The 23022-nt window shown below is 42.4% G+C and overlaps 1 protein-coding gene across 3 annotated transcripts in view; it reads right to left on the bottom strand.

The window, feature by feature from the left end:
- Positions 1-23022, bottom strand: part of rasef2 (RAS and EF-hand domain containing 2) — an 84079-nt gene that overhangs the window by 5558 nt on the left and 55499 nt on the right. For all 3 annotated transcript variants that reach the window (XM_059952681.1, XM_059952682.1, XM_059952683.1), the window contains exons 8-14: positions 22530-22611; positions 20690-20754; positions 19103-19322; positions 16638-16757; positions 11348-11492; positions 10193-10274; positions 205-319 (exon numbers count right to left, since the gene is read on the bottom strand). In XM_059952681.1, the coding sequence (XP_059808664.1) occupies positions 205-319; positions 10193-10274; positions 11348-11492; positions 16638-16757; positions 19103-19322; positions 20690-20754; positions 22530-22611 (829 nt within the window). The remainder of the gene's footprint in view (positions 1-204; positions 320-10192; positions 10275-11347; positions 11493-16637; positions 16758-19102; positions 19323-20689; positions 20755-22529; positions 22612-23022) is intronic.

Here is a 23022-nt window from a genome sequence, read left to right as displayed (position 1 = left end):
TAATCTTGAACTCCCTACAGAGGGAGCATTGGATCATCAGCACAGCCAAGGAAGATATTATTGGAGAGCTGAGCTGTAGTATTCTTCACATGATACACATCTTCATCCGAGAATAGATGGGTTTCAAAACAAAAGGCTGCATGGTGAAAATGCAAAGACATTTGAAAGAGAATGAAGCGCAAGGCTGAGCAGTTTAAATTATACCTTAATTTCGTCGACCCATTCGCGGACATTCAGGAAACTCAGCTCTGAGGTCACATCATATAGCAACAACACACCGTGAGCTTTTCGGAAGTAAGACTTTGCAATGCTACGAAACCTTGGGATGGGGAAAGAGAAGAGTATTCATCACTGACAGACATTTGTAGTGGAATTCTTTTATCAAATTAGTGCTGGATTTCAATCTCAGTGCTGGAAGATTAGATCAGAGAGATTTGAGAAATATCAACTACTTTGGCATGATCTGACCTCGCATTAGTTTAAAAAGACATTGCAATGCAAAATGAAATAATCACAGAACAGGTGGGGCCTCAAGTCAAATGAGAAACCAATGTAGTTTCCATGAACTGCATTTAAATTGGGCTATTGTTAGATATCTGGACACTAGTAAGCTCATTTGAAACCTTAACCATTTTTTTAAATTATCAAGAGTAATGCAAATGAGCTACCTTATTCAAACTGCACCAAATTGCTACTCTAAATATGCTATGGAACACATCTCAAAAACAATTTGGTTTTCTAAAAAAAGTACTTTAAGATGCTGTTGAATTGGGCTGGTTCACAGAGTGTTTTATATCCTATGACATACTAATAATTTCATAAGAATGGCTTTAAAATAAGCTTCTCAAAACATGTGCAATCGGACCTCAACATTTATCCATGGCAAACTATTCCATCCTGTAAAAGTTTGTTATTTACTTCCGAAGTACAATTTACAAGGAGCATTGGAAGGCAAATTTCCTTGCAAAAATAAAGGACAAACTGGGGCTGACAATTAGAAGCACACCACGGATTTGTTAGCACTTATTGTTTTAAGGCAGTAAGACCGTAAGATATAGGACTAGAATTAGGCCATTTGGCCCATTAAGTCTGCTCCATCATTTCATCATGACTGATTCATTTTTCCTTTCAGCCCCATTCCCTTGCCTTTTCCCATATCCCATCATGCCCTAACCAATCAAGAATCTATCACCCTCGGCCTTAAATATACATACGGACTTGGCCTTCACAGCTGCCCATGGCAACAAATTCCATGGATTTGCCACTCTCTGGCTAAAGAAATTCCTCTTCATCCCCATTCTAAAAGGACGCCACTCTATTCTGAGGCTGTGTCCTCTGGTCTTAGACTCTCCCACAATAGGAAACACCCTCTCCACATCCACTCTATCAAGGCCTTTCACCGTTCGATTGGTTTCAACGAAGTCACCCCTCATTTTTCTGAATTGCAGCGAATAAAGGCCCAAAGCCATCAAATGTTCTTCATACGACAAGCCATTCAATCCTGGAATCATTTTTGTGAACCTCCTTTGAACCCCCTCTGGTTTCAGCACATCCTTTCCAAGATAAGAGACTCAAAATTGCTCACAATGCTCCAACTGAGGCCTCACCAGGGCCTTATAATCTCTCAACATTACATCCTTGCTTATATATTCTAGTCCTCTTGAAATGAATGCTAACATCACATTTGCCTTCCTCACCACAGACTCAACCTGCAAACTAACCTTTAGGGAAACCTGTACAATGACTCCCAAGTACCTTTGTGCTTCAGATTTTTGTATTTTCTCTTATTTAGTAAATAGTCATCCCTTTCATTTCTTCTACCAAAGTACATGACCATACACTTTCTGACAATGTATTCAATTTACCTCACCCAAGCCTGACATATGCTTAGTGGTTTTACAGCTATTGGTTGCCTCCTATAGCCAACCTACCACTCCTCAGAAGATCTGCTGTTGTTTATAATTAACATGCACCTGGAAAGTAGTTTCATCTGCTGAAGTTTTCATGCTTCAGTCTCTAGAGTGGGGTTTGAAATCACAACTCTCCGCTTGCAAGGTGAACTTTCTGTCAAGTGTCAAGAAGTACAGATAGATGCAGTGCTACATCCCAAAGATAAAGTAGTATTCTAAAGGGAGGATGAGGCAACTGGAGCTGGCAAAGCAAGTCTAACACAGTATAAAACCAAATGAGAGGGTGTATAATATAGTGGGAAGGTAGAGGATTGGAAAGCTTTTAAAAATGAACAGAAGGCAACTTAAGAGCCATAAAAGAGATAAAATTTGAAATATGAAGGTAACCTTGCAGCCAGGAATGCCCCCAGCAAGGAACATCTTGTTCTCCTGGGTGACTTCAATACCAGAGTGGTCTGATCACGATTCATTGCCCTCCTGGCTAGGTCACTTTGGCATGGGCAAGATGGACGACAACAGACATCAATTTTTGGAGTTCTGCGCCCACCTTGATCTATGTATCACCAACTCGTATTTCGAGACCAAGTTTCAGCATTAGGCTTCCTGAGACACCCTCACTACAGACACTGGCACCAGCTGGGCTTGATCCTGGTTAGGCGCTCCTTCCTTGGCATTGTGCATTTCACACATTCCTACCGTAGCGCAGGCTCCGACACAGACCACTGGTGCAAGATCAGATGGCAGTCAAAGAAATTCCATCGTGCTAAACAAGCACTGATCTCAGCAAGATGTCCGATCTGTTGGAGCAGTTTGTTTAGTTCTTCAAGCGCTGATCACCCAGTGCCCCAAAACACTGCCACAGAGAAATAGTATCTTCTGCAGAATACCATCTACACACAGCCTTAGCTACCTTTGGAAAGAAGACCTCAAAAACAAATGACTGGTTCAAAGCCAAATCCAGCAAGATGACCCCCAGCTCTGAATCATTCACCAACTGAGAGGAACCTACAGACCTTCAGAGCTCTGTGCCAACAAGTACTAGATGCAGCTCAGTAAAGACATCCAGACTGCAGAAATTACAGGCAATATCAGGGTCAGCCATCAAAAAAGAACTCAGCCCCTCTTAGAGCAAGATGGCTCCCCTCAAATCTATCAATAGGGAAGTAATCACACTCAGGGGCAACCAGATAGAGAGAAGGATAGAACATTACTCTGGCCTCTACTCCAGAGTGAACACTATCACCATCTCAGCCCTGCACTCCATTGAGATCCAGCCGACAATGGAAGAACTGGATGCAGAGCCAGTCCTAGAGGAGCTCAACAAGGCCATCAGCAGCTTGACCTCAGGGAAGGCACCAGGCATCAAACACTGCATGACTACCCTACTCCACCTACTGCATGAAGTCCTCTGTCAGTGCTGTACCACTGATCATTACCCTCTACAAAGCAAAGGCGAGGGAAATGACTAACAACTACAGGGACATCTCCCTTCTGAGTGCTGTTGGAGAAGTCTTTGCCCAAGCCTTCTTGGTCCACCTATGGATATTGGCTGAAAATGCCCACCTAGAGTCACAGAGTGGCTTCCGTGCTGGAAGGTCAACTGTGGACACGATTTTCTCACTCTGCCAGCTCCAGGAGAATGCAGAGCAAAAAAAACCCTGCATGGTGTTTATTGATCTCACCGATACATTTGACTTTGTCAGCAGAGATGGGCTCTTTCAAATCCTCTCTACATAGCTGCTCACCATGACTACCGAGCATGATCAAATCTTCCACAACAACATGAAGGGGACTGTGCAGTAGAACAACAGCTCTTCGCAGTGCTTTGACACAGCAACAGCATTAAGCAAGGTTGTGTTTCCACCCCAACACTCTTCAGAATCTTCTTTGCCCTTCTCCTGAGTCTCGCATTTGGCACTGCAACAAAGGGGATCTACCTCCACACTAGATCATAAAGCAGGTTTTTAACCTCGTTGGCCGAAGCACCAAAACCATGGTGCGCAAGGCTATGATCAGAGATTTGTTGTCTGCAGATGATGCAGCAGTCTCTCCCACATTTTGCAGTGCCTCCAGGGCTTGATGACCGCTTCTCCCAGCCCTGCATGGAATTTGGTCTGCCTATAAGCCTGAATAAGACAGATGTTTTGGTACCACCAATCATTACCATAGATAACTGCAAACTGAATGTTGTTAACATACCTGTGGTCCATCATCAGTGGCAACCTCTCCTTGGATGCAGGATTCAGCACATGCATTGGGAAAGCCTCACCACACAAGTCTTAGAGAATGCCAAACTCTCAGTCAAAACAAAGATGGCTATGCACAACATTTGTGTCACAAGCAGCAAGACCTGGGCAACATCTGCTAAAGCAGGAGAGAAGGTTCAATGCCTTCCACTGAAGATTCCTTCATTGCATTTTGGGCATCTCCTAGAGAGACAGACTACCCAATGCTGAGGTTCTTTCTCATGCCTGCCTCCCTAACATATACCCCCTCCTCAGACAGTGTAGGCTGCACTGGCTGGGTACACCTGCTGCATGCAGGATGGCCATATCACAAAATATTCAGCTGGCTTCAAGCAAGAGAATAGCTGGGCACCTGCAACTGCAGTACACAGATGTCTGAAAGAAGGACATGAAAGCACTGAACTCAACATTGAGTTGTGGGAGAAACCTGCAGCCGACTGCACCAAATGGAGAATACTCTGAAACAACAACTTAAGTCAGGCGAGGAAGATTTCTTGAACGCTGCAGAAGACAAATGTGCCCGTAGGAAGAAACACTGCATCTGCAGAAGAGCTGAAAACACTTATAGATGCAACCTTTGCAACAGAGGCTGCCACGCTCACATTGGTCTCATCAGCCACAGACAATGCCAGACCCAAAACGTAGATAGCCAGGACACAACATTCATCATTGACCTTGACCAATTGAGAGCCAGCTAACAAAAGAGAGACGAGAATGTATATCGGACCGCTGGAAAGGTAGTAACGGGGGACAACGAAATGGCAAATGAAGTATTTCACGTCAGTCTTCACCTTGGATGACACTAGCAGAATGCCAAGCGTGCGAGAGTGTCAGAGGCAGAAGTGAATGTCATTGCAATAACTAGGGAGAAAGTGCTTGGGAAGCTGAAATAACTGAAGGTAGATAAGTCACCTGGACCAGATGGACTACACCCCAGAGTTCTGAAAGAGGTAGATGAAGAGATTGTGGAGGTATTAGTAATGATCTTTCAAGAATCAATAGATTATGGAATGGTTCCAGAATGGAAAACTGCAAACTTCACTCCACTCTTCAAGAAAGGAAGGAGGCTGGAGAAAGATAACTATAGGCTAGTTAGCTTGACTTGTGATTGGCAAGATCTGTACTCTATTATTAAGGTCATAAGACATAGGAGCAGAATTAGGCCATTCGGCCTATCGAGTCTGCTCCACCATTTCCCTCTCACCCCAATTCTTCTGCCCTCTCCCCATAATATTTCATGCCCTGACTTACTAAGAATCTATCAACTTCCCCCTTAAATGTAAATAATGACCAGGCCTCCACAGCCACCTGTAGCAACATTTTCCACAGATTCACCGACCTTTGGCCAAAAGAAATTTCTCCTCATCTCTATTCTAAATGGACGACCCTCTAGTTAGAAATTACTCCCCCAGTCCTAAACTCATCCACTATAGGAATATCCCATCCACTCTATCCAGGCCTTTCAATAGCTTTCAATGAGATCCCCCTCATTCTTCTAAATTCCAGCGAGTACAGGCCCAGAGCCATCAAATGTTCCTAGTACATTAAATTTGCTGATGATACTAAGCTGGGTGGCAGTGTGACATGTGATGAGGATGTTAGGAGAATTCAGGGTGACTTGGATAGGCTGGGTGAGTGGGCAGATACTTGGCAGATGGCGTTTAATGTGAATAAGTGTGAGGTTATCCACTTTGGGAGTCAGAACAGGAAGGCAGATTATTATCTGAACGGTGTAAAGTTAGGTAAGGGAGAAATACAAAGAGATCTAGGAGTCCTTGTTCCTCAGTCACTGAAGGTGAATGAGCAAGTGCAGCAGGCAGTGAAGAAGGCTAATGGAATGTTGGCCTTTATTACAAAGGGAATTGAGTACAAGAGCAAGGAAATCCTCTTGCATTTGTACAAAGCCCTGGTGAGACCACATCTGGAGGATTGTGTACAGTTTTGGTCTCCAGGGTTAAGGAAGGACATCCTGGCTGTAGAGGAAGTGCAGCGTAGATTCACAAGGTTAATTCCTGGGATGTCTGGACTGTCTTATGCAGAGAGGTTAGAGAGACTGGGCTTGTACGCGCTGGAATTAAGGAGATTGAGAGGGGATCTGATTGAAACATATAAGATTATTAAGAGATTGGACAAGATAGAGGCAGGAAATATGTTCCAGATGCTGGGAGAGTCCAGTACCAGAGGGCATGGTTTGAGAATAAGGGGTAGGTCGTTTAGGACAGAGTTAAGGAAAAACTTCTTCTCCCAGAGAGTTGTGGGGGTCTGGAATGCACTGCCTCGGAAGGTAGTGGAGGCCAGTTCTCTGGATGCTTTCAAGAAGGAGCTAGATAGGTATCTTATGGATAGGGGAATCAAGGGATATGGGGACAAGGCAGGAACCGGGTATTGATAGTAGATGATCAACCATGATCTCAAAATGGCGGTGCAGGCTCGAAGGGCCGAATGGTCTACTTCTGCACCGATTGTCTATAGTCTATTAACCCTTTCATTCCCAGAATCATTCTCGTGAACCTCCTCTAAACCCTCTCCAATGTTTTTCTTAGATAAGTGGCCCAAAACTGCTCACAATACTCCAGGTGCAGTCTGGCCAACATCTTATAAAGCTTCAGCATTACATTCACTTGAAAAGAATGCTAACATTGCATTTGCCTTCTATACCACCGATTCACCTTGCAAGTTAAGCTTTGGGAATCCTGCATGAGGACTCCCAGTACTTTTGCCCTTGGGTTCTTGAACTTTCTCTCCATTTCGAAAATAGTCTATGGTTTTATTCCTTCCTCCAAAGTGCATGACCATACACGCTAATCCATCTGCTACTTCTTTGCCCATTCTCTTAATCGGTCTAAATCCTTCTGAAGCATCTCTGCCTCCTCAACACTTACTTTCCCTCCATTAATCTTAGTATCATCCACAAACATAGCCAGAAAGCTACCAGTTCTGCCATCCAAATGACTGACATACAATGTAAAAAGAAATAATCCCAATACAGACCCCTGTGGAACACCTCTGGTCACTGTCAGCCAATCAGAAAAGGCTCATTTATGCCCACTCTTTGTCTCCTGTCAATCAGCCAATGCTCTATCCATTGTTAGTATCGTTCCTGTAGTACCTTGGGCTCTTAACTTCCCCCTCCCCGATGGCTTTTTTTAGTTGCCTTCTGATGGTTTTTAAAAGCTTCCCAATCCTCTACCTTCCCACTAATTTTTGTTCCGTTTTATGCTTTCTCTCTTGTTTTTATGTTGGCTTTGACTCAGCCACAGTTGTGTCATCCTGCCATTAGGGTACTTCTTTGAGATATCTCTATCCTGCACCTTCCAAATTGCTCCCAGAAACTCCAACTATTGCTGCTCTGCTTCATCACTTCTAGTGTTCCCTTCCAATCAACTTTGGCCAGCTCCTTTTTCATGCTTTTACTCCACTGTAATAACCATAGATTTGACTTTAGATTCTCTCTTACCTTAAGCTCACCAATCAAATCCAGCTCATTACATAACACCCAATCCAGAATAGCTGACCCCTTAGTGGGCTCAACCACCAGGTGCTCTGAAAGCTATCTCACAGGCATTCAACAAACACTCTCTCTTCGGATCCAAAATCAGCACCAATTTGATTTTCCCTCCATCTACCTGTATATTGAAATCCCCTGTGACTGTCATAATATTGCCCATTTGACATACATTTTCTGTCTCCTGCTGTAATTTGTAAACCACATCCTGGCTTCTGTTTGGACGAACGTATATAACTCCCCTCAGGGTCTTTTAACTCTTGCAGTTTCTTAACTCTACTCACAAAGATTCTACATCTTCCAAATCTATGCAGCTCTTTCTAAAGATTTGATATCATTGTTTGCCATCAGAGCCACGCCACTCCCTATGCCTAGCCTTCTGATACAATGTGTATCCTTAGATGTTAAGTTCCTAACTACAATCTACGAACCCAATCCGAGTCATCCCTGATTCTGGTCCCTGTGAGGCAACACACCATCCGGGTGTCTCTAATCACATCCACATCCACATTATCTAACTATGGAATCCCGTATCACTATCACAGACTTCTTCTCCCACTTCCCACTGAGCTAAACTGCCAGCTCAGTGCCAGAGAAAAGGTAGTCCCCCCCACCCCCCCCCCCCCACCAATAGCATCCAAAACTGTATACTTATTATTGAGGGGAATGGCCACAGCGGTACTTTGCACTGGCTGCCCATCTCTTTTACCTTTTCTGAAAGTCACCCAGGTGCTGGTCTGCTGCAACTTAGGGGTAGATACCGCCCTGTAGTTCCTACATTTCATGTCCTCAGTTTCCCATATGAGTAAAGTCAGCTTAGTTCCTTAGCACATTCTCTGAGGAGCTGCAGTTCGGTGCATCTGGTGCAGATGTGGTTATCCGGGAGGCTGGAGCTCTCCCAGATCTCACACAAAGAACACAACACAGACCCTAGAGCTATCCTCATGCTCTAACTATGTACTTAACAGACAAAGAATGAAGAAGGTGGTAGTACTTACCAGATATGTGCTTCACCCAAGCCCGATGAACCAAAGCCTCCCTACTCCAACACTAAGTGCATTCCATCAATGGCTGCTCCACTTGTTCCTGCCATTTTTTAAAAATCACTTTGCTAATGAATTGCTATTTGATGGGGCCACTGGAAAATGCCAAAGGTCTGCGAACGCTCATTTTTAAAATCTCCCTCATGAACCGATGAGTTGCCTCCTCTCTCCCTTCCCGATTTGATTGGGCTGGTGGAAAAGCAGCAGCTGAGGTTTTGGGAGTAATTGGAGGCCACGATAATATAGGCCTAAGCCAGCATGATTTCCTTACGGGGAAATCGTGCCTGACAAATCTGTTGAAATCCCTGGAGGACATAGCAGGCAGGATAGACAGGGAGTCAGTGGATTTTGTTTCCTTGGATTTTCAGAAGATCGTTGACAAGGTGACACACATGAGGCTGCTTAACAAGACAAAAGTCCATGATAATACAGGAACGATACTAACATGGATAGAAAATTGGCCGAATGGCAGGAGGCAAAAAAAGGGTCCTTTTCTGATTGGCTGTCAATGACTAGTGGTGTGCCGCAGGGGTCTGTGTTGGGACCGCTTTTTTCATGCTGAATGGCATTGATTTGGATGAAGAAATTGATGCCTCTGGTGGGCAAGTTTGCAGATGAAGTTAGGTGGAGGGTCAGATTGTGTCGAGGTTGTAGGAAGACTTGGACAGACTGGGAGAATGGGTAAAGAAGTGGCAGATGCAACGTAGTGTAGGGAAATGCATGATCAAGCACGTTGGTAGACGGAATAAAGCTATAGACTATTTTCTAAATGAGAATTAAATTCAAAAAAAATATGAGGTGCAAAAAGCCTTGAGAGCCCTTGTGCAGGATTCCCCAAAGGTTAACTTGCAGGTTGAGTCAGTGGTAAGGAAGGCAGATTCATTGTTAGCATTCACCTTCAGAGGACTAGAATACAAAAGTAAGGATGCAATGCTGAGACTTTATAAAACATTGGAGTATTGTGAGTACTTGGACCCCTTATCTAAGAGAATGTGCTGGTATTGGAGAGGGTCCAAAGGAGGATCACAAGAATGATCCTGGCAATGCAAGAGTTAAATTATGGGGAGTGTTTGGTGGCTCTTTGTCTATACTCGCTGGAATTTAGAATAATGATCTCATTGAAACCTAATGTATTGAAAAGCCTGTATAGAGTGGATGTGGGGATGATGTTTCCTATAGTGGGGGAGTCTAGGACCAGAGAGCAAAACCTCAGAACAGAAAGATTCCATTTAGAGCAGATGATGACATTTCTTTAGCCAGAGTGTGGTGAATCTATGGAATTCATTGCCACAGATGTCTGTGCTGTCTAAGTCATCAGGTATATTAAAGGCAGATGTTGATAAGTTCTTGATTAGTTGGGTTGAGAGGGATAATAAATCAGACATGATGGAATGGTGGAGCAAACTTGATGATCTAATTCTGCTCCTATGTCTTACTGTCTTAAACTCAGTAGAGAAATAAATATTTCCTAGTTTCAGTCTCCATTACCTCTCCTGCCCTGCTGTGTCCCAGATCTGTAAGGTGGCCCTTTCACCATCAACCAATAGCTTCTTCATTTGGAAATCAACTCCTGGAAACAAACAAATTATGTCAAAATCACACGCTTCGCCAGGATCAGAACTTTTACCATTTAAAAAGTAAATTTAACTTCTCACATTGCCCGTTAGATTCAAATGCACCTCCCTCATTGAATGAGAATTCAAAACAGTCCAAACAGTTTTTCATCAATAGCAAAACTGGTCCCAAAGTTGTTCAATATTATTACAAGAGTTTCTCCTGCACCCTTGGTGATTACAGGGTGCCAGGCTAGTTTCCGGACTCATTGGGACAGCATACCATGGTTGTGTAGACTTGTCACTGTGGAGGTCAGGCAAGCGTGGAAGAGCAAGGTGACAGAAGGTTGACCTCATTTCTCGATGGGACCTCTTATCTTTTTTTAAATATTTTTAATTGAGATACAGTGTGGAGTAGGCACATCCGGCCCTTTGGAGCTGAGCTGCCAGGGAATCCCCAGTTGAATCCTATCCTGATCAAGGAACAATTTACAATAACCAATTAACCTACCAATGGTTCACCTTTGAACTGTGGGAGCAAACCAGAGCACCCGGAAGTCACGAGGAGAATGTGCCATTTCCAGGCATCATCAGGAATCAAACGCAGGCTACCTGTACGGTAAAGCGTTGTGCTAACAACTATGCTACTGTGCCACCCAATTTTGCAGCCAGGTTGTGAAATCGGCTCCCACAATTCAGAGACTTGTACACAAAAAAAAAATTAGCTGGAGCTCTACAAAGGGAAGACCACACTGTTGAAGATGCCATCGTTCAAATGAAATGTTAACTGGTAACCTCCTCTCCCTTCTTAGGTCAACATCACATGCAGCATCCCAAAAACAGTCCTCCATTATTCTGCACCATTTAGCTCTCATTGAACCTCACCAAAACAAATATACAGTCTCACTCATGGAGAATTGAGACCTTGCTGGGTAAAACTGGTCCTATACTGTCAAAGCAATTCATCTACTGAAGAATGCTTTAGGGGTAGCACCAGGTCATGAGATGTTATATTAAATTCTTTCAAATAAATAGACTAAAACCGCACCCACTAAAGGCACAGGGCCAGGCAGCAGAGGAGTCAGCTCACCCAGTGTTGTAGGAATGTGTCCTTTGAACTCATTCATGCACAGCCGCAGCAAAAAGCTCGATTTCCCTGAACCTGCATCTCCTGCCAGAACCAGTCTGTACAAGGGTCCATCTCCCCGGAAGTCAGGCCCTTTATAGGTGTCTGTCTGAAAATCAAAAACAAACCTAACTGAGAAAGTACATATTTTATAAAAATAACACATATCCTCCCCTTTTTTGTACCGCCTTCTGTTCAATACAGGTACAAAGATCTTAGACACTCAAGAAATAAACCTTGCTATGCACTGCAGTCTAGACATTAAAAGTGACTGGGGGTTAGTCTCAATCCACTCCTTTGTGAGCCCTATGAAAAACTAGCCAATCCCACAAAGAGAGCATTGACACCATGATATAGGTCTTTTGAAGCAATCTGCCCCATGAGCTTCTGTCACCCAATCAGAGTCAGATTGGTGTCTCACTTCAATTTCCATTAGACAAGGCTCCACAATTGTCACTTAATAAAAATCTGTGCTTCATAGCCTTAGAACTGCTGATTATTCCAAAATCCATAAGTTTGAGAAGGTGCATTTCAGGAGCCCACTACTAATGAATGGAATCTTCTTTCTCAGCTTCTTTTCTAGTCTGACCCAAGGACTCCAGAGGCTGCTGAATTAGCATAGAACTTATCTGACCAATTACATAATCAGAACCTTCGAACAAGCTTTTTAATTTACCCCAAAGTTCCCTTATTACCTTCAGTTTAAAATACTTTCAAATAAGTAACCCAATGGAGTGTTTTTAAAGTTATGACTGAACCAGCCTCTGCTGCCCATTCAAGTGATATGTTCTCAATGACTCACATACTGAGCACATTTCTCATCTCCCTTCTGAGCCTTTTCCAATTGGCAATTAGTTCCAACCCATACAATTCTCGAGATGACAGGATGCATTGAAGTCTTTGGACACATGACATCAGAAAATCAGAAGCAATATACAAATGCTGTGTTCCTCCAGCATTTTGCATGTGTTGCTCAGGATTTCCAGCATCTGCAAAATCTCTTGTTGTTAGTAAATGTGAAACTACATAGGCAGAGTAAATTGTAATGTGTTCAGAATGCACAATGTCTAGGTGTCTCTCTAACAGAACGACTGACAGCACAGTTATAGAATTTTCCATTTAAAATACCATGGCATTTTTAGAAGACCAATATTTCTCCTGGCCAAAGAGCTATCTTGTATAATCCTATAGTTGGCACTCCTTCAGCAAGTAAGGTCCTCTCCCCCACAAACATCTCACTACAAATTTCAAATGGCAAAAGAATACAATTTTCATAGCTTGCTAATTAATAAGTTAATTCAAACAAAACCGTTTTACAGGATGAATTTAATATTTTAAGGAAAGGAGAGAATTATATCATGTATGACATTGCATCATAAAAATGCGGCATTAAGGAGTACAATTCTTTGGGGCAGGCAGGAAATAAGTGTACAGATATCAGAGTTCTTTTCTTTGGCTAAGACACTTTACCAGTGGATTTTTTGGAAACTACAAGTGAAAAGGTGGGAGGCTGCAGGCTGCGTGTCTGCAACAGGCAAATTGAGGGAGTTACTCCGCCTGAGAATACCCACGCAGGATGGCACAGTGTTACAATTAGAGTCAGAGTCACACAGCATGGAAAAAGGCCTTTTGGCCGAACTGGCCCATAATGATTAAAATAACCATCCACCTAGTCCCATTTGCCCATGTTTGTCCTGTATCCCTCCTTCCCTAGGCACACAATTGTCCAAGTACCTATCCAATGTTACTAATGTACCTGCCTCAACCACTTCCTCTGCCAGCTCATTCCATACACACAGAATACGGCAATTTGCTTTGTTATGCAGATACCTAAAGGTACCAGCCAGTATTGCAAGAGTTTATCATGTGGTCCCATTGAGGGTACTATAACTATGGTAGAATAAGAGAAGGTGATTAGCATAGATACAATAGTGCATTGGCCAAAGCATGGAGTAGCTCTGTACTCAGAAGACTGAAATGAGGGTTTGAGGCAAAAAACCACAGAGTGTGGTAAAGCAGCAAAGCAGTGAATGGGAATGTAACCTCTTCAAAAGTAGACAGCAGCATTAGCACCAGGTAGAGTTTCAACATACTGAAGGAAATCTTCAGGATTCACGGGGCCATGATACACAAAGATAAAATAAATAACTTGACAGTTAACAAAGTGATGAGAAAACTTTTTAAGTATATACTGCAAGAAACTCACACACACTCATGGGCCACATTGTTAGGTACAAGTACGAAGCCCAGTGTGGTCTTCTGCTGCAGTAGCCCATCCACTTTATGGTTTGACGTATTTTGCATTTAAAAATTGTCTTCAGCACACTGTTGTAAGGTGTGATTATACCTGAGTTGCTGTTGTCTTCCTGTCAGCGTGAAACAATTCCCATTCCCCTCCGACCTCTCTCATTAACAAGGTGTTTTCGTCCACAGAACTGCCACTCACTGGATTTCTTCCCCACCCCCACACACCATTCTCTGAAAACTCTAGAGACTGTTGTGCGTGAAAATTCCAGGAGATCAGCAGTTTCTGAGATACTCAAACCATCCAGTCTTGAAGGAGGGCCATAGCCCGAAACGTCAACTATCTATTAATTTCCATCAACACACACAAAATGCTGGTGGAACGCAATAGGCCAGGCAGCATCTATAAGGAGAAGCACTGTTGACGTTTCAGGCTGAGATCCTTCGTCAGGACTAACTGAATGAAAAGATAGCAAAAGACTTGAAAGTAGGAGGGGGAGGGGGAAATCCAAAATGATAGGAGAAGACCAGAGGGGGTGGAGTGAAGCTAAAAGCTGGAAAGGTGATTGGCAAAAGGGATACAGAGTTGGGGAAGGGAAAGCATCATGGGATGGGAGACCTGGGGAGAAAGAAAGGGGGAGGGGGGCACCAGAGGGAGATGGAGAACAAGCAAAGAGTGATGGGCAGAGAGAAAAAAAAGGGGGAGGGGAAAAATAAATAAATCAGGGATGGGTTAAGAAGGGGAGGAGAGGCATTGATGGAAGTTAGAGAAATCAATGTTCATGGCATCAGGTTGGAGGCCACCCAGGCGGAATATAAGGTGTTGTTCTTCCAACCTGAGTGTGGCTTCATCTTGATAGTAGAGAAGGCCATGGATAGACATATCAGAATGGGAATGGGACGTGGAATTAAAATGTGTGGCCGCTGGGAGATCCTGCTTTCTCTGGTGGACAGAGTTCCGCGTCCCATTCCCATTCCCATTCTGATATGTCCATCCCTGGCCTCCTCTACTGTCAAGATGAAGCCACACTCAGGTTGGAGGAACAACATCTTGTATTCTGTCTGGGTAGCCTCCAACCTGATGGCATGAACATTGATTTCTCTAACTTCTGTTAATGCCCCTCCTCCCCTTCTTACCCCATCTCCGATTCATTTATTTCCTCCCCCCTCCCTTTTTTTCCTCTCTACACCCATCACTCTTTACCTGTTCTTCATCTCCCTCTGGTGCTTCCCTCCCCCTTTCTTTCTCCCTAGGTCTTCCATCCCATGATCCCTTCCTTCTCCAGCTCTGTATACCCTTTTGCCAATCACCTTTCCAGCTCTTAGCTTCACCCTACCCCCTCCTGTCTTCTCCTATCATTTTGGTTCCTCCCCCCCCTCACTTTCAAATCTCTTACTAACTTTTCTTTCAGTTAGTCCTGACTAAGGGTCTTGGCCCAAAACATCAACAGTGCTTCTCCTTATAGATGCTGCCTGGCTTGCTGTGTTCCACCAGCATTTTGTGTGTGTTGCTTGAATTTCCAGCATCTACAGATTTCCTCGTGTATTAATTTCCATAGCTGCTACTTGATCTATTGAGTCCCTCCAGCACTGATTGAGAGATAGAGATAAAGAGAAAGAAACATATATATCTGCAGACTTCCTCGTGTTTATGAGATTCTCCTGCTATCCTGCTCTAGGGGTAACTTATGGTGGCTATTAACCCACCAACCTACATATCTTTGGGATGAGGAAGGAAACGAGACAGAGGTCACATTCAACCCAGACGGCCGGAGCTGCAAAGCTCTATTAATTGCACCACTATACTGCACCTTTTTAGCTCCAACACTGTCATTTTGTGAAAATGTTTTAAATAACAATACCTTCCTTTCCAATTCACTATGTGAATCACCAGAAGGTGAGTAATTGGAACACAAGCCTGCAGCTAGTGCAGAACGAACCAGTTAACAGCTGTTTGGAGATTTTATATATGACAGCATAGTCCTTTACTATCGTGCTATACCAGCTGAGAAGTGCTGTCAGAAACCGATTATGTCTGTTCTTGATGCATATACATTTCCAAACAGCTGAAATGCCATGGCAATTTTTCACGAAAATACTTAATATTTTCCCGTGGCTTTATTTTAATTTGAAGTATTCATAGATTTGAAGTGCTGTTGTTATACTGTTGGAGACAGTAGGTGAACAGTGTGATTTTAAAAGCAAAACCTTTGCTATCAGGTAAAGGGAGGGAACTGGTCAAGTTTGCTGAGATAATGTTGTCAAAGATTCTTGCTCTAATTTACCAGCCTCCACAGTATCCAAGACATCTTCAAGGAGTGGTGCCTTAGGAAGGCAATGTACATCATTAAGGATCCCCACCACCCAGGACATGCCCTTTTCTCATTTTTACCATTGGGAAGGAGATACAGAAGTATGTAGGCACACACGCAGTGATTCAGGAACAGCTTCTTCCCCTCGGCCATCCAATTTCGAAATGGTTATTGAACCCATGAACACTACCTACTTTTTTTTTTGCACTACTTATTTTAACTTAACTATTTGATATACTTGCTGTGATTCAGTTTTTTCCCTTTATATTTATCATGTATTTCATTGTCCCACTACCTGAAAATTTGCAAATCTCATGCCATATGCCAGTGATATTAAATCTGATTCTGATTATTCATTGTTTTCGCTCTTCGGGCAGGCAGCAAAGGTTAAGCCAGTTCTTTACTGGGAGAGGACATCTAGTTTACTCAAAAAAAAATTTGCTAAGCCACAATTAGCTGTAATCAATTTAGCAGCAAATGGCCCTACCTACACCATTTAGGAATTTTATTTTAAAAAGTAATCAGAATTGGTCATCTAGACATTAAAACTATTTATTGTTTTTTTTCATGCATTTCCAACTATATTAATCAAAGCACAGCATATTTAATTTCTTCAAAATTAAAAGCAATATAATTGCCCTAGTCAAAGGCAAAGCCTGGATGATCCAGAGAACATTTTCCCGATGGTTGGATGTTACCTTGGGTGAAAATGCTGGTAAACGTCTCCGAGAAGATGCTGTGGAGCTACAACGACTAACCGGCCGCAAGGGCTTCCAGCCTCCGGCCACTCCGTCCACCTCCGTCCTCACCTCCGGCATCTAGTAGAAACACAGCCAAACTATCAATTCACCACTCTTCGCCAAGCCCACAGCAAGTGGACGATGTGCATTTGTATACACATTGTAAATAAAAGGAAATACAGTAGATGAAATCTCTCAAAATGATCACTTCTGACAAGCCTTGCATTAATGTCCAATTTCCTAATGCATCATTTCCTTATCCATTTAAATACAAATACTTCCATAATTTATTAATCATTTATGTTGCATTCCTAATCAAGTCAAATATCACAAAACAGTACTTTCAAATGTCATTATGCATAAAGAAACATTGAGGCTGGTAGAAGTGAGTCTTGTGTAAGGCACAAGATCTTAATACATCAAAACAAGTGTGTCTCTGTTGCTCCATCTCAAATTGATTTAGCAGGGGTGTTTCAGAGCTTAAAAACACAGGTGCCAACAGTGGTATAATGTGGTATAACAGTGGTATAACTTGATTCCAGTTGTAGCCAGAATTGAATCAATGGAGAAACAATGAAGGATAACAGGACTAGATTAAAATGATCTGCTGCTTTCCCAGAGTACAGTACAAATAAGTAGAGGGATCGATTACAACTGATGTTTCACTGACGAACTCTGCCATCTTCTTCAGGGATGAATGAAAAAGATGGCAGAGTTTGTGTTCAAGACGTCGGTTATAACTGACTGGAAGCCTGAGAAGAGTTAACTGGACTACAGGACTTCACAAAAATGAGGAGTGACATGCAGTGGAGGGACACAGAATGCTGGAGGAACTCAGCAGGCCAGGCAGGATTTATGGAAAAGAATAGCCAATGTTCAAGCCAAGACCCTTCTTCAGGACTGTTGGCCTGAAACGTGACTGTTCACTCTTTTCCACAGATGCTTCCTGACGTACTGAATTCCTCCAGCATTTTGTGTGTTTTGCTTGGATTCCCAGCATCTGCAGATTTTCTTGTATTTGAAAGCAAGGGTAATTCTTAAAATTGCTTAACTGGGAGCTGAAGATGGACATCAGCAAGTGGAAAGCTGACAGAAGAACAGGATAGGTGGAAACTAGGAGCTGGGACACAAGCCAAATTTTGAATAGGCTGGAGTTTACCAAGGATGAAATCCCAGAGAACATTTGGATAATCAAGTCTGGAGGTAATACAAACACAGACTAGGTTTTCAGGATCAAAACAGCTGAGGCAAGGGTAAGAACTGATTTTGAAGCCAAACTGGACTGTAAAGTTGATGAACTGACTAGGAGTTTGAAAGCTGCAGGAGAGGTCAAATGGGATATGAAGTTGTAAATATCCATCTTAAACCAAACTACAGCAAGAAGATTAATGATCAGAGAGTAGACAATGGGGTTTGTTACCAGATGCCAAACACAGCAATAGTTTCAAGATTTAATTGAGAACCGCAAGAAGAATCTACATGATTCATTCAAAGTTCAAAGTAAATTTTATTATCAAAGTACATATATGTCACCATAAACAACCCTGAGATTCATTTTCTTATAGGTATACTCAGAAGATCTATAGAATAGTAAATAGGATCAATGAAAGATCAAGCAAAGTGCAGAAGACAACAAACCGTGCAAATGCAAATATAAATAAATAGCAATAAATACGAGAATATGAGATAATGAGATAAAGAGTCCTTAAAGTGAGATTATTGGTTGTGGGAACATCTGAATGATGGAGAAAATGTGTGTATGTATCCCTTTTATTCAGAAGCCTGATGGTTGAGGGGTAGTAACTGATCTTGCACCTGGTGGTGGAAGTCCTGAGGCTCTTGTACCTTCCACCTGATGGCAGCAATGAGAATTACATTCAAAGTAATGAGCCCAATTTAGAAGTTGGAGGAGAGCGTCTTCAAATGCAATCGCTGCAACCGAGACTGTTACTCCCGTGTGGGCCTGTACAGCCACAACAGATGCTGCACCACCATCAGCAGCGGAATTAAAACTCTCCAGGCGCAGATCCATGGTCTCTCGAGACCGACGGATGCCACACACAGTTCATGTTACTTCCCTGTCTCTCACCATTTATTCAATCTACGTGGAAATAATATTCCTCATTCCTGGAATATTCTGCAATCGAAACTCAAGATTAATTGTGACTACACCTTGCATTGCTGACTACTTTGCAGAACCAATCCACACTCCTGTTCCTGCACTATTCTTTTGAAGTCCAAGTTGCTAGGCTTTGAGGTCAGATCTCTATTGTATAGATCATATGAAAGGAATGTGGAATAGCAGGTTTATACCAGTAGGAGGTGGAAACAGACAGCTGACAGTAAAACAAAAGCATTTATCACACTAATCACTGCAAACAACTCCAATCCGGAAATGAAAGCCTCCCAGCAGGTTAGCTCACCTCTGCATCTGATGCCACGTACGAATAACTATAGTGCATTGTTTCACGGGAATCATTACTGCGATCACTGTCATAGTCGTCAGAAGAATAATCTGCCACATCCTGAGACGTGGACACACCACTGTCCAAGTATCGATCCGCCCAGCTTGCTACGGCAGATATTCTGTGGCTGGATTCATCGTTGTTCAAAATCACAGCGTCAGCTTCTCCATTGGAAATACTACAAAGGATTATATAGAATACACAACACAAACTGGTTATTCAGTTTAATTGGTCTGGAGTTCTTATATTCCTTACATCACTATATTTTCATGTCTAGAATTTTTTTTAAAAAAAGCACTTCATGTTGTAATACAGTTTTCAACCAAACCACTGAGGAAGTGTCTCTTCATTTCCCACATGGACCACTTTAAATGTAACCTGTTCAACTCATTCACAGAACATTACAGGGAATATTATTTTTTGCACTCTCTCCAAGGTTTTCATCGCCTTCTGGTAGAATGGAGCCCAGAACCATGTGGAGCACTTTAAGAAACCTGTTGTCTCTTCCAAACTCCCGATCCAGAAAAGCAAACAAAAATTTCAGATGCAGAAAGTCCAAAGATCAAATTCCAGGAAGAAAAGATGTTAATGTTTCATGTTGATAACATTGCTGCAGAATATGTTGATGAAGGGTCAGCTCCGATTCTCTCCCCATTGCTCCCTGATTTATTCCCTAAACCAATGAAGGATTATATTAATTTCAAAAATGTTCGCTCCACGTGTAACAAGTGACACTAGGGTTTTCTTATAATCACACAGCAGGATACACAGTGAATTGAAAGCCTAGACAGAGTAGATACGGAAAGGATATCTCCCATGGTGGGGGAGTCTAGGACAAGAGGGCACAGCCTAAGGATAGAGGGGAGTCCACTTAAAACAGAGATGTGGAGAAATTTCTTCAGCCAGAAAGTGGTGAATTTGTGGAACTTATTACCACAGGCAGCTGTGGAGGCCAGGTCATTGGGTGTATTTCAGACAAGTTTGATCGGTTCTTGATTGGACACAGCATTACAGGTTACGGGGAGAAGGTTGGGGAGTGGGGCTGAGGAAGGGAGAAAAGGACCAGCCATGGTTGAATGGTGTAGCAGAACAATGGGCCAAATGGCCTAATTCTGCTCCTATCTCTTATGGTCTTATGTGGTACCTTAAGGTAGTCTGCTCTTTGATGTGAGAAGTTTACAGTTCAACTCTGTTAAGAGGTTCACCAATGATTCTAATACAAGTGACTCTAGCTCAGCATAAATTAAAAATCAACCTCAGTTCTACATTTATAAGTCTTTTCACTGTGCCATCTACATCAAAGGAGACCAACTAGCCTCCCATTCTAGTCTACCCATTCTACTTCCTCCATTCCACCCTCAGGATTAAAAGGCCTACTAAACATTTCCAGTCCTGCAGTCACAAACTACTGGTTCATTATTTTGTGCTTTTAATTGATTGCTTGGGTTTATTTTCATCATTAATACCTTTATAAGCTACTGATAAATCAGTCCACTTGCAATTCAGCAAGTGCAACATCTGTAAAAAATGTTTTATTTTGCCTACCTGTTGTAGTTAATGGTATGCAATCTATTTCGTACCTCTGAACCACCTGGCCCAATTAAGGAATGCTAGGTACAAAACAAATAAGTCCATAAGAAAATATTGCAAATATAGGATTCCAAAACCATAGGCAATAACAATTATTCTTCAACCTTAGGCTTCATAGACCTCCTTTCATCAGGGATCAGATGAGTGAATAGATCAAAATCTGGAAAAACTCAGTGGTTCAGAACAATTTACCATCCAAAATGAAGACTCCCATCAGTGCATTACTCCTGCCTGATCTGGTGCACATCTTTACCCAGATTTAGCTCTATAGTTCTAACCAATAAACGGTGAATGTTTGGTAATCATCTGACCCAGTTTCAATCACTCCCAACAATTTACAAGGAATTGAATCTTCGTAACTACTGATTCCTTTTTTGTTTTTGCAATGGCCGTCTATTGTTTTGGTCAGCTAGGGGGGCATAAAAAGGCCCAATCTTTGCTATCTTTGCTAGCAATGGTCATATTACAAAAAAGATATTTTTAAAAACACTACTATATACGGATTCTGGCACATTTAACTAAAGTTTCTACTTAATTACAAGATATTTAATGTAACTGACTGTAGCAAGCATTAGAAGACATCCTCCAAACACCAAACTCCTCTTAGGCAACAAAACACATTGCTAGTCGAGTGCACGATCCCATCATTACAGACTTCATTCCATTGGGAAAAGCAGATGCTTTAGACCAGAGGTCGGCAACCTGCGGCTCCAGAGCCACAAGCGGCTCTTTGATCTCTGTGATGCGGCTCCCCGTGGTTTGTTAGCTTTTGAAATGTAATTCGAAATTTGAAGATTATGGTGATCTTGTACAATCTGAAAACTTTGCGGAGACACCGTTTCCTGGCACATCCGAACCGGCTCACAATTAGCCACCGTTCAGGCTAAGGGAGATAGCCTACGGGGGTTTGTGAGTACGTGTCTTTTGGAGCATCCGCGCCCACGGGGGGTGGGTTGAGGGAGGCTTTAAAGCAAGGCTGTTTAGTTCGAATAAAGTTACCTTTGACTGCAGTCTTTATTTTAGCGCTGCGTGTAGCGCTACACCGCTACAACGTGTTTTTTTATCGCTATTAATATACATCACAACTGCCAATGCCTGACACCCGCCAGTGCGCGCATTCTTTTAATTCTTCGATCCAAGGTAGGCTAACTATGGAGTAACCTTCAACCCAACGTCTTTTTTTTCGGAGTTCAAAATGTTTTTGTTGCATGCAGAAATGTAATTTCGTTTTCTCTGCAGGAGTTCATCAATTTCATAAATGCAACACATTATAGTTTGTTTATACATAGCATAAAGGCAAAAAAAACCCCGTTGTATGCAGTGTTATTTCATTTTGTGGCTCCCAGTGTTTTCTTTTCTGTGGGAAATGGGTCCATATTGGCTCTTTCAGTGGTAAACGTTGCCGACCCCTGCTTTAGACCTTGTGGACTGCTCTCAATCCCATGGTAACCATTACCTTAAATTCCAGGATCTTCATCAGCATTTGATGGAGAAATTCCAATTGAAGGTCATACTGTCAGTGTTTCTCTAGTTTCTAACTCCCTGTCTTGGAGAATCCTAAATATTTCTGTCCTGTAGTGAAGTTCATATTGATTATAACAGAAACAAAATTAGTAATGATCAGTTTCTTCAGAGCCACTTGTCAGGCATATAGATAGGTTGTCATGACATTCCCAACTATCGCCTTAGTGGAAAGGCTTTGAGGCAACAGGAAACAAGTCACTTGCTGCAGTGATTTGCAATCTTCACAACCTGGAAACATCCAATTTTCCAGAACATTTTTTTTTAAACTTACCTTCTTTTTAATTGCGCTGTGACTCTTTTCCAAAGCACTTCTTAATGAATTATTGCTATCGTAAAGGGCCTTGTTAGCTTCTCTGAAGAAGATAAGGCAAGGTTAGTAATGGAACATCAAAAACAAACTAACTTATTCAAAAAAAAACCCTTTGTAAAACAGCCAATAGCTGCAACTTACATTTACGTAAATTCTGAATACCATTGGCTCAAAACTCCTTCCAAAGATCCAAACTTACCCACCGAGTTCATATAGCGCTTTCTATTTTTATTTTGCATGTACAGCACTGTGCAAAAGTCTTAGGCACTTTAGATTTCTTATATGGTTTCAGATAGCATGGCCTCCTTCAAGCCCTGAACTTAACATCTCTGAGGCCACCTGGGATTACCTGGAGAGTCAGAAGCAAGCGAGACAGTCAAAGTCTGCAGAAGAACTGTGGCAAGCTCTCCAAGATGCTTAGAACAACCTACCAGATGATTTTCTTATAAAACAG

The sequence above is a fragment of the Hypanus sabinus genome, chromosome 28 (genome assembly GCF_030144855.1).
Source record: "Hypanus sabinus isolate sHypSab1 chromosome 28, sHypSab1.hap1, whole genome shotgun sequence".
NCBI lineage: Eukaryota > Metazoa > Chordata > Chondrichthyes > Myliobatiformes > Dasyatidae > Hypanus > Hypanus sabinus.
Note: the sequence above shows the minus strand (reverse complement) of the source record. Positions and strands in the feature narration are given on the sequence as shown.